Source organism: Dendrobates tinctorius, unplaced genomic scaffold, assembly GCF_039654945.1.
Source record: "Dendrobates tinctorius isolate UK_male_01 unplaced genomic scaffold, ASM3965494v1 ptg000022l, whole genome shotgun sequence".
Lineage (NCBI taxonomy): Eukaryota > Metazoa > Chordata > Amphibia > Anura > Dendrobatidae > Dendrobates > Dendrobates tinctorius.
This window is the reverse complement of record NW_027361690.1, coordinates 46,853,013-46,875,924: the sequence shown is the minus strand read 5'-3', so window position 1 is coordinate 46,875,924 and position 22,912 is coordinate 46,853,013. Positions and strand designations below refer to the sequence as shown.

General features: G+C 44.8%; 1 protein-coding gene across 8 annotated transcripts in view; it reads right to left on the bottom strand.

The window, feature by feature from the left end:
* The window catches only part of PEX11A (peroxisomal biogenesis factor 11 alpha), a 246,973-nt gene that overhangs the window by 79,353 nt on the left and 144,708 nt on the right, over nt 1-22,912 (bottom strand). For 7 of the 8 annotated variants that reach the window (XM_073568678.1, XM_073568677.1, XM_073568682.1 and 4 more), the window contains one exon: nt 19,508-21,851. In XM_073568678.1, the coding sequence (XP_073424779.1) occupies nt 21,289-21,851 (563 nt within the window). In that variant the 3' untranslated portion in view covers nt 19,508-21,288. Of the gene's footprint in view, nt 1-19,507; nt 21,852-22,912 lie in introns of those variants that run through there. The other variant, XM_073568685.1, reaches the window with a different exon arrangement.

The window sequence follows — 22,912 nt, the reverse complement described above, 5'->3', positions numbered from 1 at the left end:
CCCAGAAATCGCGCGTTGTTTTCCGTGCGATTTCACCGCGATTCTGTTTGCGATTTTGCCGCGATTTTCTCAAGCACTTTCCAAGCAATTTGAAGCATCGCTTGGAAAGTAATTGACAGGTTGGTCACACTTGTCAAACATAGTGTTTGACAAGTGTGAGCAGCTTTTTACTATTGAGGCCGCCTATGCGGCCTCAATAGTAAAAGATAAAATGTTAAAAAAATAAAAAAATCGGGGTATATTTACCTACCGACGTCCCGCGCTGCCATCCCGGGCCTCAGCGTTCCCAGTAATGCCTTGCGAGACCTGTGATGACGTTGGTCTCGCGTTACTATAGCGATCTCGCGAGACCGCTAGAGTCACGCGAGACTACGTCATCACAGGACCCTGCCGCAAGGCATTACTGGGAACGCTTAGGCCGGGAATGCAGCACGGAACATCGGAAGGTAAATATACCCCGATTTTTTACTTTTTATTCTTTTTTTTACAGCGGTATGGTACCCAGGGCCTGGAGGACAGTCTCCTCTCCTCCACACCGTGGGTACCAACCGCACATGAGACGCTTAAAATCCCGCATGGTGGGCATAGCCACATGCGGGAAGTAAGCGATTCTCATGCATTCCTATGGGTGCGGAATCGCGGCAATTCTTTGCGATTCCGCACAAAAGAATGATCATGCTGCGATTTTTTCCGCGATGTGATTCCGCCGCGGAAAAAAGCGCAGCATTAGCACAGCATGTGCGGAATGCCATAGGAATGAATGGAGGGCAGTCTGTACACGATTTTTAAACGTTTTTGCGCCGAAAATCGCGGCAAAAACGCTTAAAAATCGCATTGTGGGCACACAGCCTAAAAGACGCTTTTTATTGTAAAAATACTTTTAGCATCACCACATATTGAGAGCTATAATTTTTTCGTATTTTGACCCACCGAGTCATGTGAGGTCTTATTTTTTGCGGGACGAGTTGACGTTTTTATTGGTACCATTTTCGGGCATGTGACATTTTTTGATCGCTTTTTATTCCGATTTTTGGGACGCAGAGTGAACAAAAACCAGCGTTTCATGAATTTCTTTTGTGGAGGGTGCGTTTACACCGTTCCGCGTGTGGTAAAATTGATAAAGCGGTTTTATTCTTCGGGTCAGTACGGTTACAGCGATACCTCATTTAGGTCGTTTTTTGTTTTGTCGGTTTTATGCAATGAAAACTATTTTATATAAAAAATAATTATTTTTGCATCGCTTTATTCTGCGAGCTATCACTTTTTTAATTTTTTCGCTGATGATGCTGTATGGTGGCTCGTTTTTTGCGGGACAAGATGACGTTTTCAGCGGTACCATGGATATTTATATGTGTCTTTTTGATCGCGCATTATTGCACTTTTTGCTAGGCGGTATGATAATAAATCATTATTTTTTGCCTCGTTTTTTATTTTTATTTTTTAAGGGGTTCGCTAAAGGGGTTAACTAATGGGACAGTTTTATAGGGCAGGTCGTTACGGACGCGGCGATACCTAATATGTGTACTTTAATTGTTTTTTTTATTTCCAAAAAATGGATTTATTGGGGGAATATTTTTTCTTTTTTTCTAATTTATTTGGCAATTTTTTAAAAATTGTAACACTTTCTTTTTTTTTTTTAAACTTTATTACATAGTCCCAGGTGGGACATCACTGTCCTGTGACAGATCGCTGATCTGTCACATCACAGATCACTGTGACAGATCAGCGATCTGTCACAGGCACTGCTGCAGACTTCCTCATGCCTGCGCTTTGCAGGCACTGAGGAAGTCAGCTCCCTGCAGGCCCCCGAAGGCCCCCGTCGCCATCTTGGATTCGGGGGACTGCAGGGAAAGAGCCCCCCGCAGCAGCGCTGCACATTGCGCTACTGTGGGGGGCTCAGGGAAGCACCCTCCCTGCCGATGCTTCCCTTTAACCCCCGGTACACCGCGATCATGTTTGATCGCGGTGTGCAAGGGGTTAATGTGTCGGGGGCGGTCCGTGACCGCCCCGACACAGTGCCGGCTGTCAGCTGTGATAATCAGCTGACACCCGGCCGCGATTAGCGGCGCTCACCAAGTGGGCGCCGCTGATCGCGCTAGACGTACTATCCCGTCCATGGGCATAGGGGCCCAGGTCCCATGGACGGGATAGTACGTCTGATGTCAGAAAGGAGTTAATGACCAGGCCAATTTTTACAATTCTGACCACAGTCAATTTAAGAGGTTATAGCTCTGGAACGCTTCCATGGATCCCACTGATTCTGAGATTTTTTCATGACATATTGTACTTCACGTTAGTGGTAACATTTCTGTGATGTAACGTGCGTTTATTTATGAAAAAAATGGAAATTTGGCAAAAATTGAAAATTTTGCAATTTTCTAAATTTTTAATTTTTGTACCCTTAAATCAGAGAGTGGTGTCACACAAAATAGTTAATAAATAACGTTTCCCACATGTCTACTTTACTTCAGCACAATTTTGGAAACAATTTTTTTGTTAGGATGTTATAAGGGTTAAAATTTGACCAGTGATTTCTCATTTTTCCAACAAAATTTACAAAACCATTGTTTAGGGACCACCTCACATTTGAAGGGAGTCTGGGGGGTCAATATACCAGAAAATACCCAAAAGTGACAACATTGTAAAAACTGCACCCCTTAAGGTGCGCAAAACCACATTCACTAAGCTTATTAACCCTACAGGTGCTTCACGAGAACTAAAGTAATGTGGAAGGAAAAAATTAACATTTTACTTTTTTCACAAATTTTTTTTTACTTTGGAACCATTTTTTTTTAATTCCATAAGAGTATCAGGAGAAAATAAACCACAAAATTTGTTGTGTAATTTCTCCTGAATACGCTGATACCCCATATGTGGGGTAAAGCTGTTTGAGTGCATGGCAGGGTTCAGAAGGGAGGGAGCACCATTTGACGTTTTAAACGCAAAATTGGCTGGAATCAATGGTAGTATCATGTTGCTTGGGAACCCCCTGATGTACCTAAACAGTGGAACCCTCCAAATCTAACTTCCTCCCTAACCCCAAAACACCCCTAACCCTAATCACAACCCTAACACATCCCTAACACTAACTTTAGCCTCACCCTAACCCTTGCCCCACCCTAACTTTAGCCCAGGTGCCCCTATAATTAATTACCAAAGGCTAGGCAGAAATCTGCAGACTGACATTAAATAGCCTAGCAAGGGGCCACGCATTTTGGCCCCTCCCAGAAAAAAAATCACCTCAGCTGCCCCAGAAATGGCAGATCCATAAGATGCTCCAATTCTGGCACTTAGCCTCGCTCTTACCACTTGCCCTGGTGCAGGGTGGCAAGTGTGTTGATGAGTCTTGAGGTTGATGTCAGCTTTGTACTGGAAGCTAACATCAACCCCAATACCATCACTCCACTTGCCAACACACTAGGTGAAGTGGGGAGTGCGAGGATAAGCACCAGAATTGGTGCATCTTATGGTGGTATAGAGGATATGGCCACAAGCCTCAGAGGCAGTTAAGGGATAGCTACACAATAAATAAACTGCAAAGGTTAACTGCTACCGAGGTTTGTGACAGCTCCCTAGATGCTCCACCTGGCCTTACCATTATATAATTAACTAGGCAACAGGTGATCTCAGTCAATTATTCACAGCATTCTGTGTGAGAGAATATACAGAAAACTGTCGACCCACACAGGACTCCTGAGCCCCGAGGGAGCAGGTATTTAAATCAATCTCTTTTCCCACAAAAGTCTGCATAAACCTGATCACCATGTATAGTAGACATACAATAAAAGTAAGATCCCTCTGTTATGGAATATATGTACTCATAGTGTCTGTAACTTTATACCTTAGGTCTTCACAGCTTCCATATTATCTGATACTAAAAGCTAAAATCTTGAAAAGCCAGAAATACAGGCGTCATCCTGCTCGAGGCCATGTGCACATGACGTCTTTTAGACACTGGCAGAGTCACCGAGTTTTCCCATGTGAAGCCCCTTTAGGAAAACGACAGTAGTCATTGTAAGCAAACTGGTCAGGTGAGAAAAAGTCTCCAGGAGTGGACCCTCTGGATCGTGGCACCGAGGGGCCCTGGGCGAACCGCCAGGTGGAGCCGACCCTTATACAGGGATCGTTAAGAGCAGGCCCAGGGGCTTGGGTACCACGATAGCCGGTACCGGGTGGGGCCGTTCAGAATGGACTGGAGTAAGACCACAGACAGGAGGATGGAGCAAGGACATGGAAGACAGGACTGGAGTCAGAAGGCAGGACTGGATCACAGACAGCAGGACGGGGACTGCCGCATGAAGAACAGAACGGAGCAGGACCGGAGTAAGACTGGACCACAGACAGCAAGACGGGGACTGGAACACAGACAGCAGGACTGGAGTAGGACTGGACCACAGACAGCAGGACAGGGACTGGAGCACGGACAGCAGGACCGGAGTAGGACTGGGCCACAGACAGCAGGATGGGGACTGGAGCACGGACAGCAGGACCGGAGTAGGACTGGACCACAGACAGCAGGACAGGGACTGGAGCACGGACAGCAGGACCGGAGTAGGACTGGGCCACAGACAGCAGGATGGGGACTGGAGCACGGACAGCAGGACCGGAGTAGGACTGGACCACAGACAGCATGACAGGGAATGGAGCACGGACAGCAGGACCGGAGTAGGACTGAACCACAGACAGCAGGACGGGGACTGGAGCACAGACAGCAGGACCGGAGTAGGACTGCTGAAGACAGGAGTAGCAGGGTAAATGCAGAGGTAGCGAAAGAGGGCCTAACGTGACTTAACACAAAAATCAGGCGCCTCCATTACAGGAGGGTGGCCTGATATGCCCCTGCTTGGTCTCCTATTGGCCCGGCGGTGCTTCCAGGTTAGGGCACCGCCGGAGCACAAGAGACGGGGAGGAGGCGCGGCCGCGGCCTACGGCACATGCGCTTAGCATGCAGAGACGCCATTGGCCGCGGACCTGGAAGGAGAGACCGCCGCAGCTGCCGGGCGGCGGAAGGCTGCGACGCGGGAGCGGAGGCAGGGTGAGTACTTGGCGGCAGTGGAGGCGTGACAGTACCCCCTCCCTTAAGCCGCTCTCCCCTGAGATTTGCAAAAAATCTCCTGAGAATGCAGGGGGCATCGATGTTCTCCCGAAGTTTCCAGGACTTCTCCTCAGGACCAAAGCCCTTCCAATCAATAAGAAAAAGGGTCCTACCTCTAACCTTTTTCATGGCGAGGATATCCTCCACCTCAAAGATATTGTCGGAACCAACTGGCTGAGAAACGGATCAGGCACAGAGTGGAAGCGATTCAGCACCATGGGGTTCAGGAGAGAGACATGGAAGGTGTTCGGGACCCATAGCGAAGCAGGCAACCTCAATTTGTAGGCGACTTTATTGACACGACCAAGAATTTCAAAAGGACTGATGTACCGCGGGCCCAACTTGTAAGAGGGCAATTTCAACCGGATATATTTGGATGACAGCCAGACTTTGTCTCCGGTGCAATACGGTGGAGGGTCCAATCTCTTCTTATCGGCATAATTTTTTATCCGATCACTGGCCCTCCTGAGTGACGTGTTGGTCTCGGCCCAGATTTTGGAAAATTCAGAGGACAAGGCGTTGGCTACCTCGGAGGCAGGAGTTACAGGAACAGGAATGCTGGGGTGTCTGCCAAATACAATGAAGAATGGAGACTTGGTCGAAGATTCACAAGTATGGTTGTTATAGGCGAATTCTGCCCAGGGAAGCAGATCAACCCAGTCGTTTTGGTGAGCGTTGGAGAAATGGCATAGGTACCCAGTCAACGTCTGGTTGGTTCGCTCCACCTGCCCGTTAGACTGCGGATGGTAAGTGGAGGAGAAGCCGAGGGAATCGTTCTTGAGCTTACAAAGTGCCCGCCATAACTTGGAGGTGAACTGGACCCCCCGGTCAGTCACAATACGTTGAGGTAGTCCATGGAGTCTGAAGATCTGATGGATAAATACTTTGGCTAACTCAGGAGCCGAGGGAAGACCGGACAGAGGGATGAAATGGGCCATCTTGGAGAACCGGACCACCACCACCCGGATGACTGTACAACCGGAAGACCGAGGCAGTTCAGTGATAAAATCCATGGCGATATGTTCCCAGGGAACCGTAGGGACTGGCAAAGGGAGCAGCAGGCCGGACGGAAGTTGTCGTGGCACTTTGTTCTTGGCGCAGGAGGGACAAGAGGCCACGAAATCAAGCAAGTCTTGGCGAAGCGTAGGCCACCAGTAGTGACGCGTGATGAGGGCTAGCGTCTTCTTGGTTCTGGCATGACCAGCCAGTTTGGAGGAATGGCCCCGGAGTAGAACCTTTTTCTTGAGATGCTCTGGTACCAGGGTCTTGCCTGGAGGTGCAGACAGCCAATTCACCAGAGCCACAGTGATGATTTTAGTGGGCTCAATAATGTGCGAAGGTTCCTCCACTGTCTCGGTCGGCTGGAATGCTCTGGATAAGGCGTCGGCTTTAGCGTTCTTGTTGCCTGGGCGAAAATGGAGCTCGAAATCAAAACGAGCGAAGAATAAGGACCACCTGGCCTGACGAGGGTTGAGTCTGTGGGCAGACTGAAGATAGGCCAAGTTTATGTGGTCAGAGAAGATTACAAAGGGGTGGACAGCCCCCTCCAGAAGGTGACGCCATTCCTCCAGGGCTAATTTTATGGCCAGCAGTTCCCGGTCGCCGATCGAGTAGCTGCACTCGGACGAAGAGAAAGCCTTCGAAAAGAAGCCATAGGGACATAGTCAGCCGGAGGCAGATCTCGGGGACAGTACTGCCCCGGCCCCTGTTGAGGAAGCGTCTACTTCAAGCACAATGGGTCGGTTACTCTCGGGGCAGTGCAACACCGGGGCTGCTGCGAAAGCCTGTTTTAGAGACCGAAAGTCCAGGAATTGGGACTCGTCCCCTTCCGGGTGAGAGCAGAAATAGGTTTAGTGATTGTAGTAATTGGCAAATCCGAGAAACCGTTGTATGGCTTTTACCCTGACGGGACGAGGCCATTTGAGGACTGTAGTCAGTTTCTCGGGATCCATTCTTAATCCAGCGTCGGAGATAATGTAGCCCAGAAGCGGCAGGGAGGTTTGCTCAAAGAGGCATTTCTCTATCTTGGCGTACAGGCGATTCTCCCAAAGACGCTGTAACAACAGGCGAACACTCTTTCTGTGGGATGCAAGATCCGGCGAGAAGACTAGAATGTCATCCAGGTAAACCACCACACAGGAGTACAAGAGGTCCCAGAAGATCTCGTTGACAAACTCTTGAAACACAGCGGGAGCATTGCAAAGACCAAAGGGCATAACCAGGTACTCGTAGTGGCCGTCTCGAGTGTTGAACGCAGTCTTCCACTCATCCCTGCGCGGATACGGATCAGATTGTAGGCTCCCCTAAGGTCCAACTTGGAGAAAACCCGGGCCCCTCTAAGACGGTCAAACAACTCCGGAATGAGGGGAAGAGGATACCTGTTCTTGATGGTAATCTCATTCAATCCTCTATAGTCAATACACGGCCGCAGAGTTCAGTCCTTCTTGACGAAGGAAAACCCGGCTCCCGCGGGCGATGAGGACTTCTGTATAAACCCCTTGGCGAGGTTCTTCCGCATGTATTCAGACATGGCTAAGGTCACAGCAGGAGACAGTGGGTAGATTCTGCCCCTTGGAGGAGTTGAACCGGGGATTAGTTCAACTGGGCAGTCAAAGGGCCGGTGTGGGGGAAGAACCTCTGCCTCCCTCTTATCAAAGACGTCTGCGTAAGAACTGTAGGCTGAAGGGAGGCCCGCAAGGTTAGGGAGTGGCTGGGGAGCGGCAGCAAGTCAGACCGGAGATAGGCAATGATCCTGGCACGAGTGTACCCAGCGGAGTACCTCCCCAGAAGACCAGTCGAGGACCGGCTGGTATGTCCTTAGCCAGGGAAGACCAAGAAGACTCGCATGGGACAACTTAGGCAAAACGTAAAAGGCCATCTTCTCTCGATGTAAGGCTCCGACTTGCAACTCCACCTCCTCCGTGACCAAGGTGACGGTCTCCTGTAGCGGTTTGCCATCCACTGCAGCAATCAGGCGAGGATTACATAGGGTAACCACGGGAATTTGGTACTTGTCCACCTCTTCACGCCGGATGAAGTTACCTGCCGAGCCCGAATCCACGTAGGCCACCTCGGACCCACGTCTCTGTCCTGAAACCACAAGAACAGTCATGGTAAGAGATTGAGAGGAATCAATAGCACCTAGGGAGGCCTCTCTTACCTGACCTAGGTGGAGGAGTTTCCCGGTCTCTCCGGACAGGTGCGGACCAAATGCGAAGAACCTCCGCAATAGAGGCATAGACCTTGCGCCCGTCTCTCCCTCCGACGTAACTCAGCCACCTTGAGGCGATCCACCTGCATGAGTTCATGGTTTCGACAGGGGAGGAAGCAGAGGGCCCAGCTGGACGAGGGCTGGTGGATCGATTGGGAAGGGGAACTGGTCTAGTCGGTCTCCTCTCGCAAACTCCCGAGCGCGTTCCTGGAATCGCAGGTCAATACGTGTGGCCAGCGAGATAAGGTCTTCCAGGGTGGTCGGGGTATCCCGGCCTGTGCGTTCATCTTTTATCCTGCTCGAGACCGCGCCAAAATGCCCCTACCAACGCCGCATTATTCCATCCAAGCTCCGAGGAGAGAGTACGAAAGCGGATGGCATACTGCCCAACCGTGAGGGAACCCTGATGAAAGTTGAAAAGGGATTCGGTGAGAGACGCTAACTGACCCGGTTCGTCAAAGACCCTGCGAAATGTATCCAAGAAGGCCGGGAGGCTTGAGACAACGGGGTCATCCCGTTCCCAGAGTGGGTTCAGCCAGGACAGGGCCTCTCCCTCCAGATGGGACATAATGAAGGCTACTTTGGACCGGTCAGACGGATATTGCGGAGGCAACCATTCAAAATGGAGGCTACACTGGTTTAAAGAACCCCCTACAGAGTTTGGGGTCGCCACTAAACCGGGGTGTCTTGGCGAGGCGGGGCGAGGGGAGAGCAGCCGAGACAGGGGGTGGAGTCTGGACCGCGGCGGCTGACTGGAGGGCCACCAAACGGCTATCGACAGAGGCCATATAACTTAAAATGAGCTTGGGTATCCCGTTGCTGACCCAGCTCCTGCTGAAGGCTGGCCAGCTGAGTAGTATTTCCAGGATCGGCCACCTGCAGGGCCAACAATCGGGAGTCCATGGACTTCATGATGGACATTAGGCGTCCCTGGTTCTCCCATAAAAAGAGCAACTCTTTTTGGGTGGCAGCAGGAGTACCGGCGGGATCCATGGCCTGATCTTACTGTAAGCAAACTGGTCAGGTGAGAAAGTCTCCAGGAGTGGACCCTCTGGATCGTGGCACCGAGGGGCCCTGGGCGAACCACCAGGTGGAGCCGACCCATATACAGGGATCGTTAAGAGCAGGCCCAGGGGCTCGGGTACCATGATAGCCGGTACCGAGAGGGGCGGCTCAGAATGGACTGGAGTAAGACCACAGACAGGAGGATGGAACAAGGACACGGAAGACAGGACTGGAGTCGGAAGGCAGGACTGGACCACAGACAGCAGGACGGGGACTAGCGTACGGACAACAGAACAGAGCTGGACCGGAGTAAGACTGGACCACAGACAGCAGGACGGAACAAGGACACGGAGGACAGGACCGGAGTAGGACTGGACCACAGACAGCAGGACGGGGACTGGAGTACGGGCAGGACGGAGCCAGACCGGAGTAGGGCTGGACCACAGACAGCAAGATGGGGACTGGAGCACGGACAGTAGGACCGGAGTAGGACTGGACCACAGACAGCAGGACGGGGACTGGAGCATGGACAGCAGGACCAAAGTAGGACTGGACCACAGACAGCAGGACGGGGACTGGAGCATGGACAGCAGGACCAAAGTAGGACTGGACCACAGACAGCAGGAAGGGAACTGGAGTAGACAGCAGGATCGGAGTAGGACTACGGAAGACAGGAGTAGCAGGGTAAATGCAGAGGTAGGGGAAGAGGGCTTAACGTGACTTAAAACAAAGATCAGGCGCCTCCATTACAGGAGGGTGGCCCGATATGCCCCTGCCCGGTCTCCTATTGGCCCGGCGGTGCTTCCGGGTCAGGGCACCGCCGGAGCACAAGAGACGGGGAGGAGGCGCGGCCGCGGCCTACGGCACATGCGCATAGCATGCAGAGATGCCATCGGCCGCAGACCTGGAAGGAGAGACCGCCGCAGCTGCCGGGCGGCGGGAGGCTGCGACAAGGGAGCGGAGGCAGGGTGAGTACTTGGCGGCGGTGGAGGCATGACAGTCATTTTCCTGTAGAGGCATCACATGCAGTTTTACCATCGTTCATCTGGTGACACTCCCGCTTGCTTTTTTTTTTACTCTAAAGTATGAAATATAGAGAGTGGGAAACTTCAGAGCTGAAGCCGCCCAAAGAATGAGCATGTCACTTCTTTAAACTACTTGAGAGTTCAGAAACCTTGAAGCAGTTAAAAGATGGGACACAAGATGGAATATGTGCACATCAATGTAGTTTTGACATTGTTGTGTACTAGGTTCACTTTATGGGGCACTTTTGTGGCAGAATCAATCTGAGAAAGACAACATGTAAACATAGCCCAAGGCTAGGTTCCCATGATGAGCTTTTGGTTAGTTTTAGATCTTGAAGATTTTCTGCAGCCGGTGGTCGGCGCTCAAAGCAGGTTAGCAATTCTGCTCCTTACAGGCGATCTGATCATCGCCTGTATGTAGCAGACCCGATCGGGTTATGGCAGCTTCTAGTCTCTCATGGAGACTATTGAAGCATGCCAAAAGTAAAAAAAAAATAAAAAATAAAAATATAAAAGTTCAAATCACCCCCCTTTCGTCCCATTCAAAATAAAGCAATAAAAAAAAATCAAAAAAATCAAAAACACACATATTTGGTATCGACGTGTTCATAATCGCCCTATCAATATAAAAAAATAATTATCCCGATCGCTAAAAGAGAAGAAAAAAATTAAAACGCGCCATAATTACGTTTTTTTTGGTTGCCACAACATTGAATTAAAATGCAATAACGGGCGATCAAAAGATCATATCTGCACCAATATGGTATCACTAAAAACATCAGCTGGGCACGCAAAAAACAAGCCCTCACCCAAGCAGAGATCACGAAAAATGGAGACGCTACGGGTCTCGGAAAATGATGCAACTATTTTTTTTAAGCAAACTTTGGATTTTTTTCACCACTTAAATGAAAAAGAACCTAGACATATTTGGTGTCTCTAGAACTCGTAATGACCTGGAGAATCATAATGGCAGGTCAGTTTTAGTATTTGGTGAACACTGTAAAAAAAAAAAAATCCCAAAACAATTGTGGAATTGCACTTTTTCTGCAATTTCACCGCACTTGGAATATTTCTCGCTTTTGAGTCACGATATGGTAAAAGTAATGGTGTCGATTAAAAGTACAACTTGTCCCACAAAAAACAAGCCTTCACATAGCGATATTGACAGAAAAATGAAGGAGTTTTCTGAGATTTTATGAAAGTTGCCCAACATCTCTCTATATGATAAAACATGTGTAATAATAACTTGCCTTTCAAATCCTTGGCCATGTTTATACAGTGGGAGAAATATGTATTTGATCTCTTACTGATTTTTTAAGTTTGCCCACTGTCAAAGACATGAATAGTCTATAATTTTAAGTGTAGGTTAATTTTAACATTGAGAGATAGATTAAAACTAGAATCCAGAAAATCACATTGTATACATTATATAAATTTATTTGCATTTTGCAGTGAGAAATAAGTATTTGATCCCTCTAGCAAAGAAGGCTTAATACTTGATGGCTAAACCCTTGTTGGCAAGTACAGCAGTCAGACGGTTTTTGTAGTTGATCAGGTTTGCACACGTCAAGAGGAATTTTGGTCCACTCTTCTTTGCAGATCATCTCTAAATCATTAAGATTTTGAGGCTGTCGCTTGGCAACTTGGAGCTTCAAATCCCTCCCATAAGTTTTCTATGGAATTAAGGTCTGGAGACTGGCTAAGCCACTCCATGACCTTAATGTGCTTCTTTTTGAGCCACTACTTTGTTGCCTTGGCTGTATGTTTTGGGTCATTGTCTTGCTGTAAGTCCCAGCCACGACCAATTTTTAATGTCCTGGCAGAGGGAAGGAGGTTGTCACTCAGGATTTTACGGTACATGGCTCCATCCATTCTCCCATTGATGCGGGGAAGTAGTTCTGTGCCCTTAGCAGAGAAACACCCCCAAAGCATAATGTTTCCACCTCCATGCTTGACAGTGGGGACGGTGTTCTTTGGGTCATAGGCACTTCTCTTCCTCCGAACACAGGGAGTTGAATTAATGCCAGAGTTCAATTTGTGTCTCATCTGACCACAGCACCTTCTCCCAAACACTCAGACTCATCCAGGTGTTCATTAGCAAACTTCAGACAGGCCTGCACATGTGCCATCTTGAGCAGGGGGATCTTGCGGGCACTGCAAGATTTTAAACCTTTAGGGCGTAATGTGTTACCAATGGTTTTCTTGGTGACTGTGGTCCCAGCTGCCTTGAGATCATTAACATGTTCTCCCCATGTAGTTTTAGGCTGATCACTCAGCTTCCTCATGATCAAGGACACCCCACGAGGTGAGATTTTGCATGGTGCCCCTGATCGATGTCGATTGACAGTCATTTTGTATTTCTTCCATTTTCTTACTATTGCACCAACAGTTGTCTCCTCACCCAGTGTCTTACGTAGTTTTGTAGCCCATTCCAGCTTTGTACAGGTCTACAATCTTGTCCCTGTCATCATTATAAAGCTATTTGGTCTTACCCATGTTGTAGAGGTTAGAGTCTGACTGATTGAGTCTGTTGACAGGAGTCTTTTATAAAAGTGACTATGTAAGGCTAGGTTCACATTAGCATACCGGGGCTCTGCGAAGGGCTGCGTACTTCCTCTGTGAAGCTCCGCCCACTTCCATTTAGGTCCGCCTACCTATCTTTAACATTTGATATGCAGGACATGTGGATGCGTTATTTTGACGCACCTGCCGCCTGCACGGGAACGCAACAAGTTGCATTTTGCAGACGGCAGGCGCATCAAAACGACACATCCGCATGTCCTGTGTACCCAATGTTAAAGATAGGTACACAGGACGCATGCAGAAGTAGGTGGACCTAAATGAAAGTGCGGAAAGTGGGCCGAGATTCAGGGAAGTACGCAGCCCGCCGTAGAGCCCCGATATGCTATTGTGAAACCAGCCTAAGTCAGCTGCCTTTAATGCAGGTAAGGAGTTGATTAAGAGCGTCTAACTGGTCTGTAGGAGCCAGAACTCTTAATGGTTGGTAGGGGATCAAATACTTATTTCTCACTGCAAAATGCAAATAAATTTATATAATTTATACAATGTGATTTTCTGGATTTTAGTTTTGATATTCTATCTATACATGTTAAAATTAAACTACTCTTAACAATATAGACTGTTCATGTCTATGAACATCAGCAAGGGATCAAATACTTCTTTCCCCCACTGTAAATACGCTGCATGACAGTCACAAAACCACTGCAGCTAATCACTGGCCTAAATTGTCATATACTGTGCATGCCAGCCTAACTGCTGAGGCAATGACGAGATACAATTAGTTAAGTGAAGAATGTACACGTACAAAAATGATGGGGGATTCAAAAGGTAAAGCACCAATCCAGTGTTTTTTCCTTAGCTGGAGTGGCGCTTTAAATGCAAATCCCCTTCCCCCGTTCTTACATTCACCTTTTACCGACACTGATCTGGTCCCGCGGCGCCATCTTGAGCCCGTAACTTCTGACTGGCCGGAAGTCAGAAGCTATGTCACAACAGCTCAATGCAACGCTATGACAGCCAGAACGAGGCTCTCAGAGACTTATTGAAAAGTTATCTCCATGAAACACTGGAGCTGCCGGCAGGTCACTTTTCACCGGAGACAGATGGGAATGACACTGGCCCAGGATGAAGGCAGCAGCAAGTGAGTATGAGACAGAGGGCAGGGGAATAACATTTAAAGCATCACTTTAACAGTGCGATAAATAAAATAAAAAACAAGTGGTGCTTTCAAGCAGATCTTTCACTTAATTTCACAAATTGCATACAGTACTAAAGAAAAAAAATATGTTAGAACTAATGAGTTTGGCGTATCTACCTTGAAAAATCTATGCAAAATGGCTGTATAAACGCAGTATTAAAATTAGCATTTTAAAATTCCATCTATAGAGTGATAGAGTTCCGGAGTCCAACTTAGGCTCTCTGCCTAACTGGCAGCTGCAGCTTGTACTGAGCAGTGTGAGATCTCAGCAGCAGGAGGGACACTGAGGAACTATCTTTTAATGTGAACAAATCTTTAAAAAAAGTATTCTATAGCCATTCGGACATGGGATTTTCAAAGTAACTACAGTACATCAGTTGGGTCTATTTATTCCATTATAGATCTTTTGAGATTTATTGAATAACATATACAATTTGCATCAGAAATCCAGTTTAAAGACTGATTATGTAGATCATTAAAACAAAAACTAATTTTGCATCCCTCTTGTGCAAAAACTACTCACTCCTTGCAATTTAACTCATGCTTCCTACATCACTAAACATTACTGGAGTCACTGAAGACAGAAAATACTTAGTTGCATTTTGATATACTCCCTAACAGTTCTGCTAAAATAAGTGAGTACTTGAGTACACTTACTGAGTCATGGATAGAAATGCAGGATGCTTAGAGTGCACAGAGTATGCGGACGACATCATCTGACTTTAATTGGTTTTCTCATTACATTCCCTGACCCATTGTGCAAGGATTTCTGAAAACAATTTTCATCAGGGTTCAATATAGCATGCAATGTTATACTAAAGTCTGTGTGCTGAAGAAATTTTTGTATTGACGACAATGGCAGGGGATATGAAGAATAAACCGATAAGTTTCCTGCCCGGTACCGGTAAGGCAAACTGAAAATAAATTTGGAAACCATATAGGTGTCAGGTACAGAATAGACCACCACTAGGTCACCCTATATAATGGCCGCTCCCAAGTACTGCAAATCGGCCCCTATTCATTTCAATAGGATTTGCTATGGGAACGGCCACTAAACAGTTTACAGAGTGTGTTCGTTCCCGCCAATCATTATAGGGAAATATTCCTTTTAAGTTAGATGGTCTATTTCACAGAAGTCCAACTTATCTGAAGAGGTGATACTTATATACAAGGAGAAATGCTATGCCAGTTAAAGGGATTCGATAACTTCAATATTAAATGTTTCCAAAAGGAAAGTCTCCAGGTGAAACCTTTACACTATGTAACGCTCATTGCAGGGCCTGAGAGGAGCTGTACATGTCTCAGGTATTCAAGGACCTTGGAAGCCAGAAGTGAAGTTAATTCTTAATTATTTGGATGCCTGCTTCCATTTGGTAACTACTGCCCCCTTGTGGAAAATGTGCTGCTCTGACTAAAAATGGAGGAATTGTTAGGAGAGCACAGATTCAAATTTTAATCAAAACATTCCCCAGCCATAGCTGTTGATTTTTGATAAAATTTGCTAGTACGTATTTTTTATCACATCTTTACCCATCTGTGTCATCATCCTCTGTTGAGAAGCTGTTAGATTTACAGTATTAATGGATTCCTAATTGGTGGCAAGTGCCATCAGCTCCAGAAAAAAACAGAAACCAAGACGACAGAGAATTCGAAGACTACACACAACTGCCAACCATAACTAAATAGGGAGCAAGTGGTTTATCAAAAGGGGTTCACCAAACATTACTAATACTTTCTATTACCAATTCCTTGGCTTCTGCAAGCTAAATTATTTGGAACCCTCATTGTATGTCTCCAATGGATAAAATCTGTCTTGGTCATGTGATGGGAGCACAGGTTCTCGATTGTCTTATTACAATGTTCTGCTACTGTACCATAACCTTTCTTTTACCTGAATCTCCATCACATGGACAGGTGTGAACTAAAAAAAAAAAAATGAAAATAAAATACTAAAGGAATATTTAAGTTTAGAGTATTTTATTTCTGATCAAACAAGTCATCTTTATAGTTTTAAAGTATTAGGAAGTGTAGTACATAAACGGCAGCAATAAAGTCATTAGTCTTGACATAGTTAAGGCTACAAGCATTTCATTTACATATTAATTTAACAAAAAACAAACAACTAAAAATCAGACCTGCAGTATAGGAATCTGAGTATAGCAGTGATTCTATGAATACAACACACACTTCAGATGGCAGGAGCTCTACAAGAAAACCCAACGTAATGTAATTCTTCCCCAATGTGAGAAATAGTAGAACAGGGGGCGTCCGCTCCCGGATTTTGTAAACCTGTTACTATTGCACTAGGATTTGTTACAGTGTAGTGATGGCTGGAGAAATCGTCAGGTGTAGTGAACTCAATGCCTGTGTAATCGTCAGGCCCGTGAAGACTGCACCAGATTCTGATTAAGCCTCGGTTAAAAAAAAAAAAATTCTCTTTAAAAGATAACAAATCTGTAAAAATTGTATTACTAATGTAAAAGTTGTCATCAGTTTTATCATCCATGATTCATCGTACAGAATGATCCAGAGGAAGGAAAAAAGCCAAGGACAGACTATCGGCCTTAGAAACCGGAAAATGTTCCAACCCCAAAAGGCCATCAGACAAAATCAACAAACAATAATTGTATACCCAAAATAAAAAGTGCAAACCAGGGCGATGGCGACATGCCCTTCTTCCAAAAGACAATTTTAGTTCTCTGTAAAAGGCCTTTTTTATGCGATGAGTCACGGTTTCAAACAACATCAGTTTACCTATACAATAAAAAGTGATGAAAAAAAAAAAAAAAGTTTCCCATGCAAGGTGAAATGGCAAAATTCCAAATTCCACAATTAATTTTGTTTTTATAGCATTCATTGTGTGGTAAAACTAGCAAGGCAACGCTATTCTCCAAGTCCGTACAAGTCTGGCGAGATCAAACTTGTATAACTATTTTACTTATTTTTGTGTGAATAAAAAAAAAAAAAAAAAAAAAAAACACCACACACACTTGGCAGATGTTGACATTTTCTAATTTTTCCATAGGTGGCCCAATAGCATTATATTTTTTAAGTAGCGAGCTGATGATTTTATTGATACCATTTTGGGTACACAGGATGTTTTCATTGTATTTTTGGAAAAAGTGCAGCAGTCAAGAGAAGAGGAAAATAAAGAAAAAATGATCAAGAGTTTCAATTTTTACTATACAAGTTAAATAAGTACATTATTGGACTTCTATGAATGCGGCGATGTCAATTTTTTAAAGTTTTTAATAGTGGAAAAGGAGTGGGGAGGGTAGTTAGAATTTTTTTTTTTAAATCAAAAGTTTATATTTATTATAGCATGCCAACTAATCAGCATCTTACAGTAGTGGCCCGAGGGGCGATGGGCAGCCAGAACAGTTTGCCTTTTGTGCTGTGCACCTTAATGCTGCTATCAGAAAGTGCAAGGTATTTAATGGGATTGATTGGAGCTTTGCATCATTTGCTACAGTGACATACAGACGCCAGCTGGGTAACACAGTCATGATCAGCCGGCTATTGTGCAGGCTCAGCTCCTGAGCCCACTCCATACACTTGCACTCAGTATGTGATGTGCAGGTACTACACACATGAGAAAATGGATGATTTTACTTTATATAATGTAAAATAATAAATCACATGAGCTTTTCTTTATGTCATTGTCTTTAAATCTTCTTTCTACAGCTAGGAATGCCCCTTTGTCTTGGTGAGTGCACCTTCGGAGAACGGCTTTTCACACTATTTGAAATGAGCCATAAACTTTGTATATTTTTCATTGTCAATGGAAACTCCACAATCAGAATGTTATTCTTCTTCAGGACTTGTCAGACTGCCAAATACATGTCATTACACAGCTCTCATCAAAAATCAGGATTACATTTTCCTACCAATTACAGTTAGGTCCATATATATTTGGACAGAGACAACATTTTTCGAATTTTGGTTCTAGACATTACCACAATGAATTTTAAACAAAACAATTCAGATGCAGTTGAAGTTCAGACTTTCAGCTTTCATTTGAGGGTATCCACATTAAAACTGGATGAAGGGTTTAGGCGTTTCAGCTCCTTAACATGTGCCACCCTGTTTTTAAAGGGACCAAAAGTAATTGGACAAATGACTCCAAGGCTATTTCATGGACAGGTGTGGGCAATCCTTTTGTTATGTCATTCTCAATTAAGCAGATAAAAGGCCTGGAGTTGATTTGAGGTGTGGTGCTTGCATTTGGAAGGTTTTGCTGTGAAGGAAACATCCGGTCAAAGGAGCTCTCCATGCAGGTGAAACAAGCCATCCTTAAACTGCAAAAACAGAAAAAACCTATCCGAGAAATTGCTACAACATTAGGAGTGGCAAAATCTACAGTTTGGTACATCCTGAGAAAGAAAGCACTGGTGAACTCATCAATGCAAAAAGACCTGGGCGACCACGGAAGACAACAGTGGTGGATGATCGCAGCATAATCTCCATGGTGGAGAAACCGCTTCACAACAGCCAACCAAGTGAACAACACTCTCCAGGAGGTAGGCGTATCAATATCCAAATCTACCATAAAGAGAAGACTGCATGAAAGTAAATACAGAGGGTTCACTGCACGGTGCAAGCCACTCATAAGCATCAAGAATCAAAGGCTAGACTGGACTTTGCTAAACACATCTAAAAAAGTCAGCACAGTTCTGGATGAACATTCTTTGGACAGATGAAACCAAGATCAACCTCTACCAGAATGATGGAAAGAGAAAAGTATGGTGAAGGCGTGGTACAGCTCATGATCCAAAGCATACCACATCATCTGTAAAACACGGCGGAGGCAGTGTGATGGCTTGGGCATGCATGGCTGCCAGTGGCACTGGGTCACTAGTGTTTATTGATGATGTGACACAGGACAGAAGCAGCCGAAGGTATTCAGAGCCATACTGTGTGCTCAGATCCAGCCAAATGCAGCCAAACTGATTGGTCGTCGTTTCATACTACAGATGGACAATGACCCAAAACATAAAGCCAAAGCAACCCAGGAGTTTATTAAAGCAAATAAGTGGAATATTCTTGAATGGCCAAGTCAGTCACCTGATCTCAACCCAATTGAGCATGCATTTCACTTGTTAAAGACTAAACTTCAGACAGAAAGGCCCACAAACAAACAGCAACTGAAAACCACCGCAGTGAAGGCCTGGCAGAGCATCAAAAAGGAGGAAACACAGCGTCTGGTGATGTCCATGAGTGCAAGACTTCAGGCAGTCATTGCCAACAAAGAATTTTCAACCAAGTACTAGAAATGAACATTTTATTTACAATTATTTAATCTGTCCAATTACTTTTGGTCCCTTTAAAAACAGGGTGGCACATGTTAAGGAGCTGAAACTCCTAAACCCTTCATCCAATTTTAATGTGGATACCCTCAAATGAAAGCTGAAAGTCTGAACTTCAACTGCATCTGAATTGTTTTGTTTAAAATTCATTGTGGTAATGTCTAGAACCAAAATTAGAAAAATGTTGTAAATGTTGTCTCTGTCCAAATATATATGGACCTAACTGTATGTTATGGCCATTTTCCTCCTTATGCCGGGTTCACACTTCCGTGTGCAATGCGCGAGTCTCTCGCATCAATACACGGCACTCGAGACAAGAGTGTGCGGCTGCATGTATTTCTATGCAGCTGCACACTCCGGTCCCAAGTGCCGGCGGCAGAGGCTAGTATTGATGTGAGTTTCTCGCATCACACTCGCAAGTGTGACCCTGGCCTTAATCCGAACCTTTTATTTCCAGCTCATTTAGAGACAATTACCTCCAAAACACAGTGTACGATGTATATCCAACAGAAAGAGAGAATCTATACAGAGGTACAGCAGGGCTTCGTACAAGGGCCATGTGATGCCTCCATTTATACTGGTGGTCATACAGAGCCATAATGTCTGTATGCATGGGCCCCAAGTCTGGTATCTTTATAGTGGAATCACTGCCCCCAACAGTCTCACAGTAATTCATGTGCCAGATGTCAATCATTGTGAGAAGGGCGGGGAAGCGCTTCCCTTAGGATTACACTGGACTCCTGGAAAATGCTCATGATCATGAGTAGTTGTTGAGCGAATTTTTCAATATTCGGCTTGGATTACGATTAGCGTCGAATAATGAATTTGCAATATTCGCCAAACATAGCCGATCATCATTGGCGTCAATGGGAGTAGAAATGAACTAATATGTTCGGAACCGATCAAATATATTCGGCACAAATAGAATACCAATACGGCATGAAGAAGGCAAATTCAAATTCGGTGATCATTTCCGAACATATTCGCTTAACTCTAGGCATGAGGGTTTTTTTTTTCCCAGAATGGATTGCAATTTCAAACACCATTAGCTTTACCACATAATATGCTGAAAAACAAAAAAACAAAATTCAAAGTGAAGTGAAATGGTAAAATAAAATAAAAAATTCTGCCTTTTCAAAAAAAAAAAAAAAAAAACCAAACCCATGCATTCAATCCGTGCAGTAAAATTGGCCTGTACAATTAGGGTGATACTAAAAATGTGTATTTTTTTAAGTTTAGGGGCTTAAAATGTTTTTAAATTCTTAAAAAAAGTACGTAAGGCAGTGGAAATGGGATAAAGCATAGCTGACCTGGGTGCTGAGAAAAAGGGCAGATTGCAGTCAGAGGCAGAAGAGGAGGGTCCGTTCATTTTTCCTTGGCTCTCCACAGAGACAAATGAGCAGTAATATGACTCATTGATTTTCTATATGATTGCAAAGACATGTAAAAAGTTTTACAAAATGATTTTAGGCCTGACTAGAAAATGCAACTTTTAGGTGCATGTTGCAAATCTGTACTGCAGCAATAAACATGGCCAATGACAGGTTTAACTGACCTTGTCATTCCATCTTCTACCAACTCTGCTGCATATTTAACTTTGCGATTGCCAAAACAACCCAAAGCCAGAAAATTAGCACACTGCAACCGATCGACGACCGGGGTCATTTCTCCACTTATTTTTTGAACAGTCCATATTAAATTTCAGTTTCCCCTGAGTGTAAAGTGCTGTACAATATGTTGGCACCCTATAAAAAATTATTTGAAAATACTATTTGCATTGCACGAGAAATCATTACAGCCTGCTTGAGTAGCCAGCTTTGCACAAAAACCAGCATTAGTGTTGTGTTCCTTCAACACAGCTAAAAGTATGATTTTTACCAACTAGCTGCCAATGAAATATCAAAATTGTGAGGATATCCTTCCTCCAATCAGTTTTTTAACCTTAGTTGGGGATTTGCTATGGTCAGAATACCCACAATTGAAGATATCAGGCCACAAATGCCAATGAATCCAGGATTGGTTTTGTAAAATCCTAAACGATCAAGAGGACTAAAAAGATCACACACATTTTTGATTGTGTCTAATAAGACGGGAGAGTGCTTCTTTAAACTCAAAAGGAGGAAAAGTAAGACGTTCTCAAGGCTTTTCAGTGAAGTATTGGTTGAATTCAGAGCAGGACCGTTCTCCTGATTAGCCCACCGTTGTCCACATTTCCTTTCGTTCTCTATGCAGTTTATTATTACATATAAATCCCTGGCTAGATGAAAGAGGAGAGAATAGAAATAACACTGGCTGGCTCGGTGCTGCCACTTCTCCTTGTTGATGTCAGAAACTAGATCCACACTTCTTACCCATAGGACAGTGTCGCAGGTAAAATACAGAACGCGGTTCAGATTGGCAGCAGTAAGGCAGTAGCACAGAACGGGGTCTGACAGTTGGATCGAGGCTTTTGAGGCTTCAATGGCATGCACCATGTTACCCAGCCGAAATACTAAAAGACAAGAAATAGTTAATTATACATCTGTGAGATCACCATTGTGACAAATGTCACAGTCACATTAATGTCATAATGTCCCATTATCACCAAGCACATTCCAAAACAGTAACTTAGAGCGGATCATGGTATTATTCTCAACATATCAATATCCGTTTCTCCTACAGAAATAACAAGAACTTACAAAGACCCCTCTGAAATGGTGAATGTCCCTGAAACAGGATCCCGACCATACACCACCTATAAGGGTATCATATCGATATCACCTATGAGCCACAATGGGAAGCCACTAATTATTGCTCTGACCTGTCCATGCATGGTTGGCCATTTTTTTAAAATTCTGCCATGTATAACTATTTGTCTCTGCAGCACAGATGCAAGGATGGAAGGTATGGTCATTATGATGCATCCCCTGACATTTTTAAACACAGGGGTTTCTGGAGATGGAACTGACCCAGTATTTTTACTTCTGCATGCAAGTTTGGGTTAGACAAGAAGGATTTTTTGACTAAAAATGTAAAAGATGGAAAATTCACACTTGTGAAAAAAGACTAAAAATTACAGAAGGTCTGAACAAACTATTGGTGACCTTGAAAATACAATTAACTGTACATCACCTTTAATGTTGCAAGATTACAAGATACATCTTCAACCTTGTCTTTCAGAATAGGGAATGCCCAGCTACATAAAGGTCTAGGGTCTTTGGATGGCTAGTCTACTAACCCTGGGAAAGCAAGTATCGCAGTAGTTAAGTTTCATTCTTGTTATGTTCCTTTTCTGTTATATGTGTTTTTTACTTTCCCTCATCTCAGCCTGAACTGTTGTGGACCTGATACCTGCACCCCTCCTGGGTTTGGCTCATGGCTTGGGTCTCTTTGTCCCAATATCTTATCTAGCCGGAGAATCCTTTATATTTCTCAGTTTAATGTACACAGCTCAAAAAATAAAGGGAACACTAAAATACCACATCCTAGATATCTCTGAATGAAATATTTCAGTTGCAAATTTTTATTCATTGCATAGTGGAATGTGTTCAGAACAATAAAACAATTATCAAT